This window comes from Vitis vinifera, chromosome 10, assembly GCF_030704535.1.
Source record: "Vitis vinifera cultivar Pinot Noir 40024 chromosome 10, ASM3070453v1".
In the NCBI taxonomy this organism is placed as follows: Eukaryota; Viridiplantae; Streptophyta; class Magnoliopsida; order Vitales; family Vitaceae; genus Vitis; species Vitis vinifera.
In genome coordinates this window covers 3789029-3806412 of record NC_081814.1, presented here as the reverse complement: position 1 = coordinate 3806412, position 17384 = coordinate 3789029, and the positions used below count along the sequence as shown (strand labels likewise).

The 17384-nt window shown below is 39.4% G+C and overlaps 2 protein-coding genes across 2 annotated transcripts; both read right to left on the bottom strand.

Annotated features, from left to right (window-relative positions):
- Positions 1–1258: 1258 nt before the first annotated feature.
- Positions 1259–4254, bottom strand: LOC104878358 (BTB/POZ domain-containing protein At3g22104). Its single transcript, XM_010648592.3, has 3 exons — positions 3843–4254; positions 2088–3188; positions 1259–1845 (listed from the first exon to the last, which is right to left on the bottom strand). The coding sequence occupies exons 1-3, from the start codon at positions 3903–3905 to the stop codon at positions 1402–1404; spliced, it is 1608 nt and encodes a 535-aa protein (XP_010646894.1). The 5' UTR covers positions 3906–4254; the 3' UTR covers positions 1259–1401.
- A 1898-nt stretch (positions 4255–6152) lies between these two features.
- Positions 6153–16983, bottom strand: LOC100241484 (uncharacterized). Its single transcript, XM_059739920.1, has 6 exons — positions 16642–16983; positions 15266–16292; positions 14972–15159; positions 7498–7534; positions 7054–7121; positions 6153–6928 (listed from the first exon to the last, which is right to left on the bottom strand). Exons 1-6 carry the CDS (start codon positions 16740–16742, stop codon positions 6442–6444), a joined length of 1908 nt encoding a protein of 635 aa, XP_059595903.1. The 5' UTR covers positions 16743–16983; the 3' UTR covers positions 6153–6441.
- Between the last annotated feature and the right edge of the window lie 401 nt (positions 16984–17384).

The following is a 17384-nucleotide window of genomic DNA, read 5'->3' as shown; positions in this document are numbered from 1 at the left end:
TGACATAAAATCAACACCACCCACCAACATAAGTTATAACCCCGTAATAAAATTAACAATGACATCCCCTTTGTTGCCTTCAACTGCAATCAGTATTGGGCTTAAATCAACCCAAAAGAAGCAACCCAGTACTATATGTGGGGCTCATAATTTGGGCGTTCTGCACCAAACCCCACAATTTAGGGTAGGAGTGAAGGATGGGTCCAGACTTGTTAAACTGGATAGTGCTGAGTTATGGGCTTGGTCCCAAAATTCGTATTGGGTCAGTTTGGGCCTAGCTATACCTCTACCAAGAGGCCAATCGGATGCTGTTTATATAAAGGAAGTTCTCATTTCAAAAGCTTTCCGCTGGTTAGAAGTTGAAGCCAAATTGAAAAGGTATCCATGCGGTAAAAGTTCATGATGTGCACGAATAAAAGAAAAGCAGTGAATACAAGTCTGAAGCAACACTTCACTGACAGAGGCCAACCCTTTTAAGTTTGATGCAAGAGAAATGTTTTTCCAAACATAGACCATCGAAATAGGAGACCAGTAAGCCTGGGTCCAAGAATGGCATTTTGTTGATTGGTTCCAACCCATTTTATGAGTCCTTATTCCTCATGGTATAGGGGCAAAGCTTGACAGCGCCATCACCAACTAAAATATTAGAAACTAAACCAAGATTAAAGAAAAACCCAGAGGGAAAGCTTCTAGGCTTTGTTGTTCATTAATGCTCGTCTCTCCCAATGAATTGGAAGCTTAAAGAATCACGCTTCTCAAAGATGTCTGTAGCTGTTTCAAGGATGTTGGTCCACAGGGCATCCTTGGAGTCATGGTTTGATAATGAATTTTACAAAAAGCTTTGGTTTCCATAACACCCATTAATGCTGTTGTCTCAGCGAGCCCCACAATACGCGTTTTCTCCCACATTGTTTGTCAACCGAGTCAAGGTTATTAGACTCGGCAGTCGGTACAAATATGCCTTAGAAACATCCAATGCTTTGGTTTGGGAGAGATGCCAAAATTGTCTCTACATGTGGCTGAAGCTCTTAAATTTTAAAATTACATTCATGTATGCCCTCTGAATCATGGAGTTTCCCCCTCAATTTTGCCTCTGTAAGACAAGAACTGGATTCGTTAAACCCACCATTTCACTTTGTGTATCTGCAGGCAAGTTGCCAACTTGGATTTCTCACATGGGAATTGCTCAGAAAGTGAAAAGGACTAAACCTTTGACATTAATGTTTGTCATATTAAAGTAGGGGATGGACAAGTAGGATTCATGAAAAGTAAGAATTGATATTGCAGCTGCTCTCAGTTCATCTTTCCAAAGAAGGAAAACTTTGTTATAATTGTATTAACCCGTTACTTATACTGTACAGATCATTTGGAATAGAGGTAAAAATCAGTGGAAAGTACATATCATGAACAGAGCTTGGGCAAGGATCTGGCTTGTAGTCTTGATTTCATCATGTGTTCCATCCGCGTCTGCATTCCTTTACAAGCCTTCTCCAATTCTATCACCCTCCATTGCATCCCTTGCAAGTGTGCTCTAAGCCTCTCATTCTCGGTAGAAAGTTCGATTTTTCTCACGTGCAGAAGAATTTGATCAAGATCCCCTTTCTTGTCCTTACTTCCCTCTATGGTGTAACAAGATGCTGAATAACTGAAATCCTTGAGAGGGTGGGTGTTAGGGAGTAAGCTTTTGAGCTTGGTTTGCTGAGAGGTGATGACAGCTTTAGCTGCTGCTCTTGATGGAAGTTTTGAGTTTCGAGCTAGGTGTCTCAAAGCTTCTGGGGAGAGCTTCTCATAGTTGAGTGCACAGCAGACTGTCATCTTTTCTTCTTCACTTAATCCGCCATGGACCTGTTGAAAAATTCAATTCAATTCAATTCAATTTCCTGACAACTCTTGCATCCTCGAATTGGCAGAAAGTATAAAAAAACCAGTTTCTCAACACAACTGAACTAAAAATTTAGAATTCTCCATGTTTCTGAGTAGTGTTGGTGCACATAACCAAGTAGCATAAGTAGCTACGTTGTAAATTCAAAGCAGATCAAGTAAATTTCATTTACTAGCATAAGAAATTCTGCAGAAAAGCATCATACCTCTAGATAGATGTCTGTAGCTTGGTAAATACCATCATAAGAGTCTCTTGCAGAATCTGGCAGGGCAGCAACTAACGCCACAAACTTGGTAGGTTTCAGACTGGAATCTGGGGCAACTTCAGCAATGTACAAGTCCATCAAGGCAGCAACCTTTTTCAATTGAGTTGATGAAAATTGACCTCCAAGAAATGATTTCAGCAACCTCAAAACCAGATTCACATAGTATATACAACCCTTGCCATGTGGAGATGGAACAAGCAGATTATCCAATGTTGCTTGGTCCAGCTGCGAACCAATCAGACTCTCTAGTATGTTCTTGCAACATTTGCTTACTTTCAAACTCAAAGCCATCCGAAGAATATCATATAACCCTTTGCAAGAAACAGAGCTCCTATCTAGGGAAGAAAGCAGAGTGACTACAACCTCTGTGGTTTTGCTCTTTTCAGCTGGCCCAGCAATAAGAAATCTGGATTTTTGGTAATAAAAGAGGAACCGACTTAGTGTAACATGATCCAATTTCTGGGATACCATCATTTTTATCACCTTATCAATCAAATCAGCATTCAAAAACACGAGATCTTCAAACCACCAAGTTGTGCGAGACCAGCTGTTTTTCACGCTGTCGGTGCTTCTTGAATCACTGGAAAGCTGAAAACTAGAGCAGCCTGAGGATGAGGATGGAGTACATGGGCTCACAACACTAGGCAAGGCAAGCCTCCCCACAAGTGAATCCAAGATTTTCTGAAGCAAACATGAAGAATTCATGGCTGGAAGCAAATCTTGGCACTGTTTCAAAGCTACTAGGAGCTGGGACCAAGTCCAGGAGTTGATCTCTTCAAGGGATTTCTCAGTTTGGTGTAATAAGCTGGGTGTTCCAGAGCAAACTTGGTCCATTTCCATGAAACAGGCAGCACAATTTAGCAGGACGGCATTAACGGGACTTATCTCAGCTCTACCATTGTTATAGCAGAACCTTGCAATGAGCTCAAAACCCTCCGCCCCTCCTGGAAAGTCAGGTAGTATCACTTTCAGGGTCCCAGCCTTTCTTGTCAATCCACTGAACAATCTGCTTAGTTTACTCGAGAAAGTTATAAGAATTTTCTGCAAATATTTATGACAAAACAGAGTTGAACAGTCATAAAATCTCCAAATAAATTAACTAATCTCAAACTCAGGAAACAAAATCCAGATACACTCTGAAAAAAATGGATTAAATTAGATAAAAGTAAATATGAAATCATATCTACAAACCTCCTAAGATTGGTTTGTCAAAAATACAGGAATTTTTTTGTGAGAAAGACCCAACAACCTTCACATTCAAGACCCTTTCAATGTTTGCCGACCCGACAAAAGCATTAAATTCATAAAAAATTAGCAGAAATCCGCGTAAGAAAACAAGGGAATATTGCACTCATACAGCTAAATTATGGTGAGAGGTCATTATTAACAATAAATTGTGGGTGGACCTGATTTCACTAGAATCTAATGGCCGGAGAGAAATCTTAAACTTAAGTAAAAGACCAAGTCCATGCTTCACTCACCACGAACTTAAGAAAAATCATTCCTGTTTTATAGATCAGAAACAGCCATGGCTGCTAGAATAAATAAGGAAGGTGCGGTTTCAATATCCATCAAGTTCACGTTGAAAGAAACTGTTGTAACCACAACCAAAAGCAAACCAATGTAATTGAAAAGAGTGCAACCGTGCAAGCCACAGAGCAGGAAGGAAGAAACAAAGTAGAGCAGAGGAAGTACCTTATCCAGTAAGAATGTCTCTTCGCCGTTGACATCCACTTCAAGATCACAGCAGAACCCCATGGTTCAAATACACCAGAACTTAAACGCTTATGCAACTTAGAAAAGTTTCAGATCGACCCAACAAAGAAAAGAGCTATGAACATTCATATCCTGACAGGGTGAGAATGAAGCTGAAAAAGGTAGTTTCCCAGCTTTGCTCAGTCAATGAGTGCAGATGCAGTGTTTGTTAGTACACAGTCAATGGAGAGAATAAGAAGCAATGAAGCGTTTTACTTAACAAACAAACAAGAGTAGCTGCATATAGTTATCAGAATTAAATAAAGAAAAAGAAATAAAGAAGACTCCTAACCCAAGACACACCAAACCTTCTTAGAAGTGAGCAAGTCCCCAAGGTGCATTGGTAAAAGGTCACTTGACACTTAATGCATTTATATTGACCTTCTGTTCTTGTGGAACAGACAAAAAATTAGGTTAATGGGTCATTCATCCTCTGTACAAAAACTTTTGCTATGGGGGTGATATTGTGGATAAGTGGGGGATACTCAGAAGTCAGAACACTAGCATTTTCCATGGCCCATGATCACAAATCTTTTACATGTGATGATTTCACTGACTGCATTATACTTTTCCATTCCACATTCCGTTACTTTCGCCGCCAATTTCCGTAGTGGATTGACTCTGACTCAGTGGCAGGGAACTGATGCTGGATTCCACTAAAGGAGGGGGCCGGAATGCTTTTCACAAAATGGATTGGATATGCAATGGGTTTGTTCAGGATCCATGTGTGCTGTCTTTTTTCCAAATCATTAACATTAGGGTGAAGTCCGTATGAAGAGAATACTACCCAAATCGAATCTAATAATCCATGAAGGACTGAGAATCTGAGATCTAGATCAGAGTGCAGCTTAGCAGGAGTTAATAAAGCTTGGGTTTCATCATGCACAAGGAAAAAGCCATGTCCTTTTAGAGGGTCAAAAGCTAGGCTAAGCCAGGTCATGGTGACCTATAGTTTTTATGACATGAGAGAATTCTCAAGCCCATTCAGCCCAAGCGCCCAAGCTTCCGACAAAGGCCAGGCCTGACGAAAATGCTAGGCCTGACGAAAATGCTGTACATACTATTTTTTTCTTTTTTTTCTTTTTTTTTTTAAAAAAAAAAAACCCTTTTCCCTGCCATGCCGGATATTCTAGTATAATCAATGCTCGTGTTGTTACTTGTTACAACATTTTTGGGATACAGATGATTGTAGAACAAAGGAAGAATGTGATAAAAACAATTTTGGGCGTTCTAAAATCATAATTTTTAATTTCAAAGATGATGATTGTGATTTTGATAGAGTTTCCACTTAAAATGTTTTTAGTTGAAGTATTTTTTCTAAAAATATGTTTTTAGAAAATTCATTTGTCCATATATTTATCTAAAAATCATAATAAATTATTGATAACAATATTAAAATTTTGGCATCTACAAAATTTACAGTATTTGAAGCATAGTTTAATCAAATTTATATGCTTGTTAACAAATAAATGAATTTTTTTTTATAACATTCATTTAATCAAGTTCAAAATGTTTTTGAACTATTTCAATTATTCACATTTTTTTAGTTATTTTAATTACTTAGGATTCTTTATAACATTTATTTGTTTTAACTATTTTTAGGGAATAATCCATGTATTGTTTTATAGTAAATTATCATTCATATGGTATTTGAAAAAAAAAAAAAGAGATTAAATTTGTAAAATAAATTATTTTGAAATTTAAGTTATTTCTGTTATCAAATAATTAAATTCAAACAGTAAACACTTTTCACTTAATATATACTTAATTTTCAATTATATATATAAAAAATACCTATAATACATCCAAATCTTAAGTAATATAACCATAATACAAAAGTATGATAATATAGTAAAATTTTCCATTTTTTTTTCCTTTCTCCTATTTAATTTATTCGGCAACACAAAATAACATTAATTTCCAAAATTAAGATCTAGAAGATTTTTTTTAATTTAATTCTAAATAAAACTTAAATATTTTGATTTTTTCCATGTAATAAAAAATTTATTATAAATCATAAAAAAATAAAACGATGTAAAGTTTGAAAGTAAATCATTTTAAGCAAAAAAATAGAAATTCAAACACCCTCTTATTGACAACAAAAATGGAATATACCAGTCTCATGCCTCACTCCACATTGGATTGTGTAGAGGCAAGAACCTGATTCTCCTTAAAATTAGGCATAAGAGAAAAATACAATATTTGAGATGACATGCATAAATCACTCTGGCATATCATGAATTCATTGTGTAATTCAACCTATAAAAGCTTCATTTTCAAATTAAATAGTCAAATAAATAAGTATTCCTTCTTAAAGGATGAAAAACCTTAAGTCTTAAGGAGATAAAATAGGGGGGAAATACAGCCCAGGTTGCCAATCCTTGTTTTTCTTTAACAATCCTTTATCTGAAAAGGAAAAGAAAAGAAAATTCAGGTGCAGGCTAAGGCATCTCCACACCCTAAGCGCCACTTGAGCGATTAACAAGCATCTCCGCTACCAAGTAATGGCCAACTGCCCACCCAACCACAATAAGGGATCTTAGTAACCATTAATCTGAGGCCTTGGGCCTGAACCCATCAACCTTGAGAAAGGCATCTGGCCCCGGCCAGGGAGGGCCCTTTGGGTAGACAATCGGTCAGTTGTCTTCTGATCTGAGACTGAACTTGAGAATGCTTGGGCAAGCTCAACAGCTGAAGCTACTTTACCGTATCTCAGGCCATTAGCATCTGGAGAAGCTGGCCTTGGCTGCTCAGCCGGCTTGCGCCAGGTCTCTGGTGAAGGCAGTCTCTCCTGCTGCTGATGCTGCTGTGGTTTCGGCTTTTCTGTCTCCCTTATGTTCTTCCTGTTATCATTACGCCAGTTCCTCCTCTGCACATCAGCTCTGTCAGCTTCTACCCTGTGATCCTTCCTCTCAGCAGTCTTTCCAATCCTATCATCAAGAGGAAGATTCATGGTCTTTTCACTCAAACGAGTGGGAACCGCATTCCCAGGAATCATGTCACTCTTGGGACCATCATGTTTGACCCTTCACATAACAATTAGTAAGGCAAATATTAAGAAATAACCCACATAAAACATACCATTCGAACACCAAATGCATCCCATGAAGAGTAGTTCCCTACAAAATGAAATTTAAGAATGACTCCCTACCTAATGGAAGATTGACCTACATCATGGTTGTTGATAGCAACCTCATCAATTCCCCGCTCTTTCAGAACCTGAGAGAAGGTTTAATTATTCCATCAAGTGAAGATAATAAGTCTTAATGACTTCATAAAGACACCATAATGGTCAAATGAGAAGGCATGAGAGAGAGAGAGAGAGAGAGATAACACCCATATTTTCTAACAAGAACAGCTAAAGAAAATCAATGGAAAAACTTTTTAATGGAGAAAAAAAGAACAGTTAAAGAAATCAATGCAAAAATTTTGTTATTTGAACATCAAAATGCAAATCTTGGGGAATTTCTATTTTCTTTTATCATCTTGCAAGGTAGAATTGAACCCATGGTGTCTGCTCCATGGCAGCCAAGGCACTGTGGGTGTAAGGAACTTCAACTCTTAACATCTTAAAATGACAGAAAAGACTACTTACCAGTTCTCGTGGGCGAGCGCCACCAAACAATGTGTTCCTGCACCAGTCAGATATCACAACCTGTTACTTATTGATGCCAGGGAAAAAACCCACAATCTAGTAGAATAAAATCCCCATAATTTGGGGGGACCATCTTTGCCTGTTTTGAGAAGATGACCAGACATCCAATACAATTAAGTTATAATCTACTGAATGCCTTCACTTAAGAAAAGCTTCTGTTGCAGGAATTGATACAAAACTTGACATGCACAAGATGGCTCAATTTAACTTTTCTAACAGAACCGTTTATGCAGGGAAAAAAATCTTTCTAATAAAACCATAACAGCAGGAGATTGTTAGTCCAAGAGCTGAGAATTTGACTCGAATAAGATAATAACTGAGTGCTTTATCTATCTATCTATCTATCTATCTATATATATCTTTGTGTGTGTGTGTGTGTGTGTTAATTTTTTAAAAGGCAAACAAGAAAAAAGAATAAATTGAAAGCACCAAGCAAAAAAGGGGCTCAACCTAAGTGTGTATGTGCATATATATATATATATATATTTATGTGTGTGTGTTAATTTTTTAAAAGGCAAACAAGAAAAAGGAATAAATTGAAAGCACCTAGCAAAAAAAGGGCTCAACCCAAGCACATTGGGAATGGGTGAACTTGCTAATTATCAAAGGAGGATGGTTTCACAGAAGAACAGAAGCCTAAATGAGCAGCCTTTAAACCAATTGATCGGGCTAACATAATACAGAACCAGGTTTGATGAATGACTAACCCAAGTGCACCACTTCTAACAAACTTCATTTCTATTATAAAAGAACACAAAAGAAACAGACAGAAGAAAAATACAATTGTTCTGGGGAAAAGAACATAAAAAGTATGTAGCTTCAGAACTAAAATTTGTGATGGACTCTCTAATTGTTGGGACTGTAGGAGGGAAGTGGTGGTAAATATGAGATCTCTACAATGGAAAGATATTGTGAATCAGTAAGATACTGAAAGGACATATGTGCTCATATATGTAGTAAAAAAAAATGGCAAGTCATGTTTAGTAGTTGAGAGGTATTAACCATTATGTGAAGAATAATACATGTGCCTTTAGGCATCAAGGCATCATACATAAGGTCAAATCTTGCGTACAAACTACCAACTATGAAGCGGTGGTTGCTATGGTAAATAAGCACTACACACATTTTTCTTTAAATGTTAGCAGCAAAGACATTGGAAGTGTCAAAATGGTGCCAGATCATTAATTAATTGTTGGTCATGTCAACCAATGCTAAAACATGTTAATTATTTGTTAGCCTGGTATACATAGTGGATCCTAGCATATAAGCTTTTAGGATAGTTGGCAGTTTAACATGGCATCAGTGTTATAATTAACTAGAGGTCTTGAATTTGCTGCTTATTCTCTCATCTATTCATCCATACTTATTACTGTTGATTTGGCTCTCTACCATATGGTATCCATTCAGATATTTTGCCCGTCTTTGAAAAGCTTGTTTTCATCTTTTTTCCCATGCATGTCTTTCTGGCTACCATTCACTTTTTTGTTTAAAATTCTTGCCCATATGAAATACACATTTCTCTTGGGAAACATGTTCTAGAAAGAGCATTCAAAGTCGTCCTGTAAATTCATATAGCAATTTGACTGCTACATGTAGATTTCTATTGAACTCATAAACTCTGCTTTAATTTTAGAAACTTCATGGAAAGGGGAAAAAAGAAAACAAAAAGGGCTATCATAAGAAACGTCAATTCCTCTCACATGGTTGATGGAAACTATAGGGAAAAAAGAGTAGGAGAATCATACATTTTCAAACTTGTCATTATCTTTTCTAAAAAAAAATAAGAAAATGGGAGAAAAGAGGGGACAGATTTTTTATTTTTAAGGTATACGGGGCATTGTGGTTCAAAATTGTTTTATTTTTCTTCTTTCCTTCCTTTTTCCTATCCTTTCTTTCTCCCTTCTAGTATCCTTTGGTTCATGGTTTATGAGATCCAAATGGAGCTGTAAAGGGCAACTGCAGTCATCATTCCTATACGACAGTAAACATACTACTCGGCATCAAAATTTTAATGGAAGGTGAAGGAACTGAGAAGGGAAAGGCACGTCCACCAATAAGAAAGCCTCATATACAAATTGAGTAGAAGTCAAGAGCATAACAAGCAGCTCAAAATTCAAGAACATAAACATTACACAGCCTTGAATAAGAAACCACAACAAGGTTTCCATACCTAGAGTCATAAAAAAACAGATAAATCAGATAACAAGCAAATAAATTCTAAACTAACACCATGGGTTTCTCATGTGGTTCCGATGTTTGGATTGTGTGGAAATGCAGGGCAAGAGGTTAGGGATGAAGCTGAAGGAAGTTCACGTGCTGGAGAAAGCGTGAGGAGAGACAACTGGTTATGCAGAACCCAGTGTCTGATGTGATGGTTGAGTGTGGTGGAAGTAATAGGGGTGCAGAAGGTGCAGGTGGTAGGCCTGCTAAGGGTACTGTTCTGGAGTCAAAGAAAGATGGTCTAGGGACCGGGCCAGCTGGCAGCGTGGAGGAAGAGAGAAAAGGTGAAATGGACCACAGTAATTTTGCCTGACAAGCCCACAGTTAGTGCATGTTGAGGCTGAGGGGTCCAAATCCATGAGGTTTTTGGAAGCGGACTGGGATGTTAGGCTGACCCTTTCTCCTAAAGGGTCTAGGGCTCCTCTACAGCCTTCTGTGGAAGAAGTGTGGAGGGTGATAGAGGTGCCGGCCAATGGAGACTTGACTTGCTAACAAGCCGATTGATGCTCACCGACGAGGCGCTGACGGTGGAGGCTTCCAAGTACCCTGTCTCTCACTCTCAACCTCTCTTTTCTTTGGGGTTATAGGGTGTCTCTTCTTCTACTCCTTTCTTGTTGCCCATTGAGGCTTTAGGGGTGCGGGAGGAGGGGTTTGTTGCGGCGGATGGCTTTAAGGCAACGAGAGAGGATTGTGACCCTCTACCAATAGTCTTGGCAGAAGATAGTGCCTCGGTCCTTGATAGTCGGTAGGAGCTCTTTTGCAGCCTAGTGGATTGGGGGGGTCTCGTCTAAGCTTGCACTTGTCCCGATTGGGGCGGACTTCCTAAGGCCTCTGGAGGCAACGATTGATTATCAAGAGAAAGAAGGGGAGCGAAACCCTGAAGGGTAGCTCAATTGGTCCGGCCTTAGGTTTGCTCCCCAATGGTCACCGGTTCCTGTCCCCTTAAGGCCACTGGAGGTTTACCCAGTCGTTAACTTCAAGACCCCATGAGATTAGTCGAGGTGAGCATAAGCTAGCCCGAACATCCACTGTTTTATATATATATATATATATATATATATATATATATATATATATATAAAAAAAAAGGAGCGGCTAGAAGGGTGGTACTTCAGTTGTCTCGCTAAGTTCATTCAGTGCCCTGACATGCCAACAGAAGGCTTTGAAGATGAGATTTTGTACCTTATTAGGAGGATGAAGGAGAGAATTGACCAAAGGGGGCCAGAAGGGACTACTAGAAGGGCGAGGTCCATGTCTGCTAAATTTGAAAGGGAACTCAAGAAGTTAGAGTGGACAATGAGTTATAAGAGAGCAAGAAACGATAGCAGATTGGACAAATCTGATGGGGCTTTTATTTTGGGGCGCTAATGGAGATAAGAATGTTATCCTGGAATGTAAGAGGGGCAAACGACAGGAACAAAAGGAAGATAATAAAGTCCTTGATCAAATCAAAGAGGGTGGATGTGGTTTGTTTGCAGGAAAGAAAATATAAATGATGACTATTGGACTTGTGCGTAGTCTTGGGGTGGGAAGGTGTTTAGGTTGGAGTGCAATCAATTTGGGGGGTGCAGTAGGTGACATTCTAGTGTACTAGGATAGCAAGGTGATGGAGTTAGTTGGTTTGGAAATGGGGGCCTACTCAATTCCGTGTTGCTTTAAGAATTGTGAGGATAGTGTTTTGTGGGTGTTTACTAGTGTGTATGCCATGGTTTGCAAAAGAGCCAAGGAGAACTCCTAGGATGAGCTTGGGACAATAAGAGGATTATGGAGTGACCCTTGGTGTGTTGGTGGGGATTTTAACCATAAGGTTCCCTGGAGAGCGCGATAGGGAAGGAGGGCAAACTTCAACCATGAGGAGATTTTTAGAGGTGATAGAGGAGCTGGAGTTGAAGGGCTTTCCTCTGCAGGGGGGTCCTTTCACTGGGAGGGGTGGGTTGGATAACCAATCCCAATCTAGACTTAATCGGTTTTTTATGATAGAAAATTGGGACAATTTGTTTAATGGGACCATGTAGTATTTTCTACCCAGATCGGTTTCTAATCATTTTCCCATTTTGCTTGATGGGGGAAGCCTAAGGAGGGGACCCTTTCCTTTTAGATTTGAGAATATGTGCTTGAAGGAAGAGGGGTTCAAAGATTTGCTTAAGAATTGGTGGGTGGGCCTTAATTTTAACGATTCCGCTAGCTTTGTTTTAGATGCAATTTGAGAGCTTTAAAAGCAGTCTTGAAGTCCTGTAATAAAGACATGTTTGGTTTCATTGAGGCTAGAAAGGGAGAAGTCTCGGTCAAGTGGCGTTATAGGATGAAAAGGAGAAGGGTACAACCCTGAACCTGGAAGAGTTTGAAGCTAGAAAGGAGGCAATGGAGGCTTAAAAAAAGTGGATATTTAGAGAGGAAATCTCTTTGAGATAGAAATCAAGGGAAGTGTGGTCGAAGGAGGATGACTGCAACACTAGTTTTTTCCATAGGATGCCGAATGCACATAGAAGAAGAAACCGGTTACCTAAGGTGAAAGTGAATGACAGTTGGCATACCGAGGAGAATGAGATAAAAGCTAGTGTGGTTAGGGCATTTCATAATCTCTTTTCCGAGGAAGGGGGGTGGAGACCTAGTATTGATGGGTTGACTTTTGAGTATTTAGATAGCCATAAGGCTAAGAAGCTGGAGCTTCCTTTTTTGGAAGAAGTGGTGTTCGCTGCTCTCTTTGATTTGGGCAAGGACAAAGCACCAGGTCCAAATGGGTACACCATGGCATTTTTGGCTTTTCAGTTGGGAGTTTGTGAAGGAAGAGGTGTTGTGTTTTTTCTAGGGAGTTCCATGAGGGAGGCAGATTTGTTAAGTCTTCGAATGCAACCTTCTTGGTTCTTGTTCCAAATAAAGGAGGTGTTGAAGACTTGAGAGATTTTAGGCTGATCAACCTAGTAGACAACCTCTATAAGTTGTTGGCTAAGATGTTAGCCAATAGACTTAAGAAGGTTATGGGTAAAGTGATCACGAAATCCCAAAATGCTTTTGCAGAGGGTAGACAGATTTTAGATGCAATTTTGATTGCAAATGAGGCTATTGACTCAAGGTTGAAAAGCAATGAAAGTAGTGTTCTTTGCAAGCTTGATATTGAGAAAGTGTATGATTATGTGAATTGGAACTTCTTGTTTTTGGTGCTAAAAAAGATAGGCTTTGGGGAGAGATGGATTAAATGGGTAGAATGGTGTATCTCAACAACGAAGTTCTCCATTCTAGTGAATGGATCCCCATCTGATTTTTTTCCAAAGTTCGAGGGGATTGAGAAAGGAGATCCCCTCTTCCCTTATTTATTTGTGATCACCATGGAGGTTTTTAGTTGTCTCTTGAAGAGGGTGACAAGTGGTAGCTACTTGTCTAGGTGGTGGGTGAGAGGTAGGGGTGGTGGTGGGTGAGAGGTAGGGGTGGTGGTGGGATTCAGATCTCTCATTTATTATTTGTCGATGATACTTTGGTGTTTTGTGAGGTGTCACTGAACCAGATAACTTTTCTAAGTTGGCTTCTTATTTGGTTTGAGGCTTGTTCTGGTTTTAGAATCAACTTGGAAAAAAGTGAACTAATTCTGATAGGGTGGGTAGAAAATATTAATGACTTGGCCTTGAAGTTGGGGTGTAAGGTGGGCGGTGTCCCTTCCCACTACCTGGGTCTTCCTTTGGAGGCTCCTTTCAAATATGTAATAGTTTGGGATGGTGTTGAAGAGAGATTCCGAAAAAGGCTAGCCATGTGGGAAACACAATATATCTCAAAAGGAGGGAGGCTCACTTTAATTCATAGCACTCTTTCTAGCATGTCAATCTATTCCATGTCTCTTTTTTGCATGCCAAGGCAGGTGAGGTTGAGGTTAAGGTTGAGGTTGGAAAAGATTCAAAGAGATTTTCTTTGAGGTAGTGGGGCTCTTGTGCAAAAACCGCATCTAGTAAAGTTTGGAGAAAAAGAAGGAAGGATCGGGTGTGAGGAATCTCTTTGCAATGAACAAAGCCTTCTTATGCAAGCGGAGTTAGCGGTATGCCAATGAAAGAAAGGCCCCTAGAAGCAAGTCATTAGTCAAAAGTACGGAGAAGATGATGGGGGGTGGCGTCCATGTGAGGTGAGTGAGAGGTATGATGTGGGGCTATGGGAAGCTATAAGAAAGGAGTGGCATATTTTGAGTAGCAAATTGGCCTTCCAAGTGGGTAATGGTCAAAGATTGTGATTCTGGAGGGACAAGTGGCGTAGAGATGAGCCACTTTGTGAGTCCTTCTCTTCCTTACTTGCCCTCTCCTTTTCTAAAGAAGCTTGGGTGGCAGATGTTTGGAACCCTGAAGGTGAAGAGGGTGGTTGGACCCCTTGGTTCTCTAAGGCCTTTAATGATTAGGAATTGGAAACTGTGGAATGTTTTTTGCTAAAGATTCAAGCAACTAGGGTGCACAAGGATATGGGTGACAAAGTGATTTGGATAGCCTCAAGGTGTGGGAACTTTTCGTTCAAAATTCTCTATTCTATTTTGGAGCCCGAAGACCCTTTTTGTTCCTTAGTAGCAGGATTTGGAGATCATGTGCTAAGGTGGCTTTCTTCGCTTGGGCGGCAACTTAGGGGAATGTCTTAACTCTGAACTAGATCCAAAGGAGTGGGTTCTATTTGGAAAATAGATGATTCCTTTGTTAGTCTAAAGTAGAAACGGTCAATCATATTCTTCTTTGAATCTTTACTATGCAAAATCGCGGGTTCTTGGGCATCTGTTCTTTTCCCTCTTTAAGGTGTCTTAGGTTCTTTCCTACTTGGTTAAGGAAAGTCTTTTTGGGTGGCAAGGGACCTTCATGGGCAAAGCCCATAAAAAGGCTTGGTAAGTGGCCACTTGATGTATATTTTGGACAATGTGAAAGGGAAGGAACTTGTTAGCGTTTGACAATGAAGGGTTATCGGTCCAAAGATTAAAGAATTCTTTTGCATGTAATTTATGATCTTGGTTTAGGGTATCTGTAGATATGAGCCCTAATTCTCTTGTTAGCTTCATTGATTGGTTAGGTTCAAAGTAAAGGCAGGTGATGTTTTTTGCTTTTTTCCCTTTCCCTCTATGGTGAGCCTTTAGGCTTTTGCTGTATACTTTATTCAGCTCACCCTATTCTAACAACATGTTGATAAGGCAACTCATAACAAGTAGTATTCATAAAGAGTTCCAAAACAAGTTACTGACCTTTCTCTTTCAACATTTCCTTCCAATCTTTCAAGAGACTGTGTCCGGGGCTTTAAATTCAATTTTGGACGCTCTGCTGCACGACTCTCTGTCTCAGTTCCAGCTAACCCTGTTCTTGCAGGATTCGTATTTCCATATAATTCAGTAACAGTTTCAGCATGAATAGGGTCACTTGACCAATTGTGCCCCTACATTACCCAAATGAAGAGAGCTCAGTGCAATGAATATACTGGAGACTTCAAAAAATATAAAAGAGAATTTCAAAAAATCATCATATAGGAACCAAACTGGTACCAGCTTATAATCATTAACGGGTTGCTCCAAACCGTCCAACCGCTTTGATGCAGGAAGTAACTTCAGCTTGGGTCTCTCTGCTGCATCTGAAGGCACTGGTGGCTGGAATTCAGACCTACCAGATTTTCCATTGGTAGGAGACACCTGAACCCCATCATTGTAAGATTGAGGGTTCCTCTCTTTTGCTTCTCGATGTATATTAGACCTAGGACTCCCATAGACTGTTACATCCCTGCCACCAGCCCAAAACCCATCTTTGATAGTCAAACCCCTTTCAGCATGCCTTGCTAATGATGCATCATAATGTTCCCTCCCGTTCACCACATCCATCCCATTTAAGGCATAATTATCAATACCACCCTTGGTGTGCAAGCTACTCTCAGTTTCAGAATGTCTAATAACCTCAACATCTGGCTGATGATGGACTGAGTGCTTTGACTGCCATCTACCTGAAGATACCTTTTCAAGGGCACTTGCTTGAGCAAACTTTGATTCAGCAACAGACCCAGACCAGGCAGACTGCCCAGGCTCAGCAATGCCAACAGCCTCTTTCCTAGCAGCCCATGCATTTGGATAAGAGCCAGAAACAGCCTGCCCGCCATGACCCATCGAATTCCCAGGAATCACCCCCACGTGAGCTGACCCCCCTTGAGTTGCCTCAGCCAATCTTGCTGAGTAAGAACTTGCAGAAGCACTTGGCAACTGTGAGACCGGAGTTGAAACCTGTCGCCCTGCCAACCTCCCTGAGGATGTATAATCTGTCTTTGGTTCCACACGAGTCAGCGGAACATTAATATTTTCATCACTAACAGTTCGCCGTGGGGCTGATACACCATCTAAGGGCTTCCGCTCATCCTCGTCAAAATTCCTACCAATGTGTACTGTATGAGCAAGGAACGGAGTTTTGTCATCAAAATTTCTGGTCGCTGGGGAAGAGTTGGGTCGGGAACGATAATCGGGCCTTCCCGTAGGGTTTCCCCAAGATGTATGGCGGTCAAACCCAGAACGATCCGAAGGCCTCACCACTCTGCGAAACCCAATGAACATTAACTCGGCTTTTACACAGAAAGAAACAATTCTTAAAAATGAAAAAAGAGAGCTTGAACCAGGGCATAAAGCATAAAAATTTCACAAATTGAAAGTTCCATTTTTTATAGCTGAAAATTTTTCCAGGAAAACACACGGGAAAACTGATAAGACAATCAGATCTAAAAGCCATGTAAGCCGAAACACCAAGATAGAGAAAGAAATCAACTCACATAAAAGAATAAATTATTTCCAAAAAACAAATAAGAATCACAAAATCAGAAATCGAGATAGATTCGATAATTAATAAAAATAAGAAAAACAATTAGAAAAGAAGAAGATGAACATACGCGCCAGGAGCAGAGGGGAGAGGAATATCGGAAGGGATAGAGCCGCCATGAAAGTCCTTAAGGGTCATAGTTGAGCCGCCGAATGCCTTCTTCTTCGACATTCTCACCGCTCTCTCACTCTCTGTGGATTTTGTTTTCCTGTGAACTGGGATTTTAGATAAAGAAAGTGAGAAACCCCGATCCACAGATGAGATGCCGAGAGGAGGAGTGGTAGGAAACCGGTGGGTTTACGGTTTGCCCTTCGTTCCCAAACACCCGTCTTGATAGGTTTCAACTTTCAGGTCTGGACCCCAACCATGGGCCTTTCTAGGCTTTCCAAGTATTGTTTTTTAAATTAAAATAGTTTTAAAATATTTTTTTTTTCTCTCCTTTAATATATATAGAAACACAGTTCAATAAGAATTTTCCTTGAGAATAAATTATTTTTTAAATCAATTGGAAGCCTTTTTAGTTATTTTTTTAAAATATGTTTTGAATAATAATTAAAAAATAAAAATTATTTTAAAATTTTTCATTGCAAATAACTACCTTAACATTTTAAAAAATAAGTTAAAAAAAATATTTTTCATATTTAAATTTTTATTTTTTATTTAATCAATTAACTTTTCATGATTTAGCTCTTAAAACTTTCCATGGGACTCAAACGTTGAGATATTGATCACCTCACAACAACTAGCATTGAATAAATTCAATATATTATTAGTGGCATGATTCGAACTAGGGACCATATATTATTTATTAAT

Coding starts and splice junctions, on each gene's coding strand:
- LOC104878358 (XM_010648592.3), bottom strand. CDS start 3,905: ATGGGGTTCTGCTGTGATCTTGAAGTGGATGTCAACGGCGAAGAGACA. Junction 3,189..3,842: donor AGACATTCTTACTGGATAAG/GTACTTCCTCTG, acceptor AAATATTTGCAG/AAAATTCTTATAACTTTCTC. Junction 1,846..2,087: donor CTACAGACATCTATCTAGAG/GTATGATGCTTT, acceptor ATTTTTCAACAG/GTCCATGGCGGATTAAGTGA.
- LOC100241484 (XM_059739920.1), bottom strand. CDS start 16,742: ATGTCGAAGAAGAAGGCATTCGGCGGCTCAACTATGACCCTTAAGGAC. Junction 16,293..16,641: donor CTCCCCTCTGCTCCTGGCGC/GTATGTTCATCT, acceptor TGGGTTTCGCAG/AGTGGTGAGGCCTTCGGATC. Junction 7,122..7,497: donor GCGCTCGCCCACGAGAACTG/GTAAGTAGTCTT, acceptor ACCTTCTCTCAG/GTTCTGAAAGAGCGGGGAAT.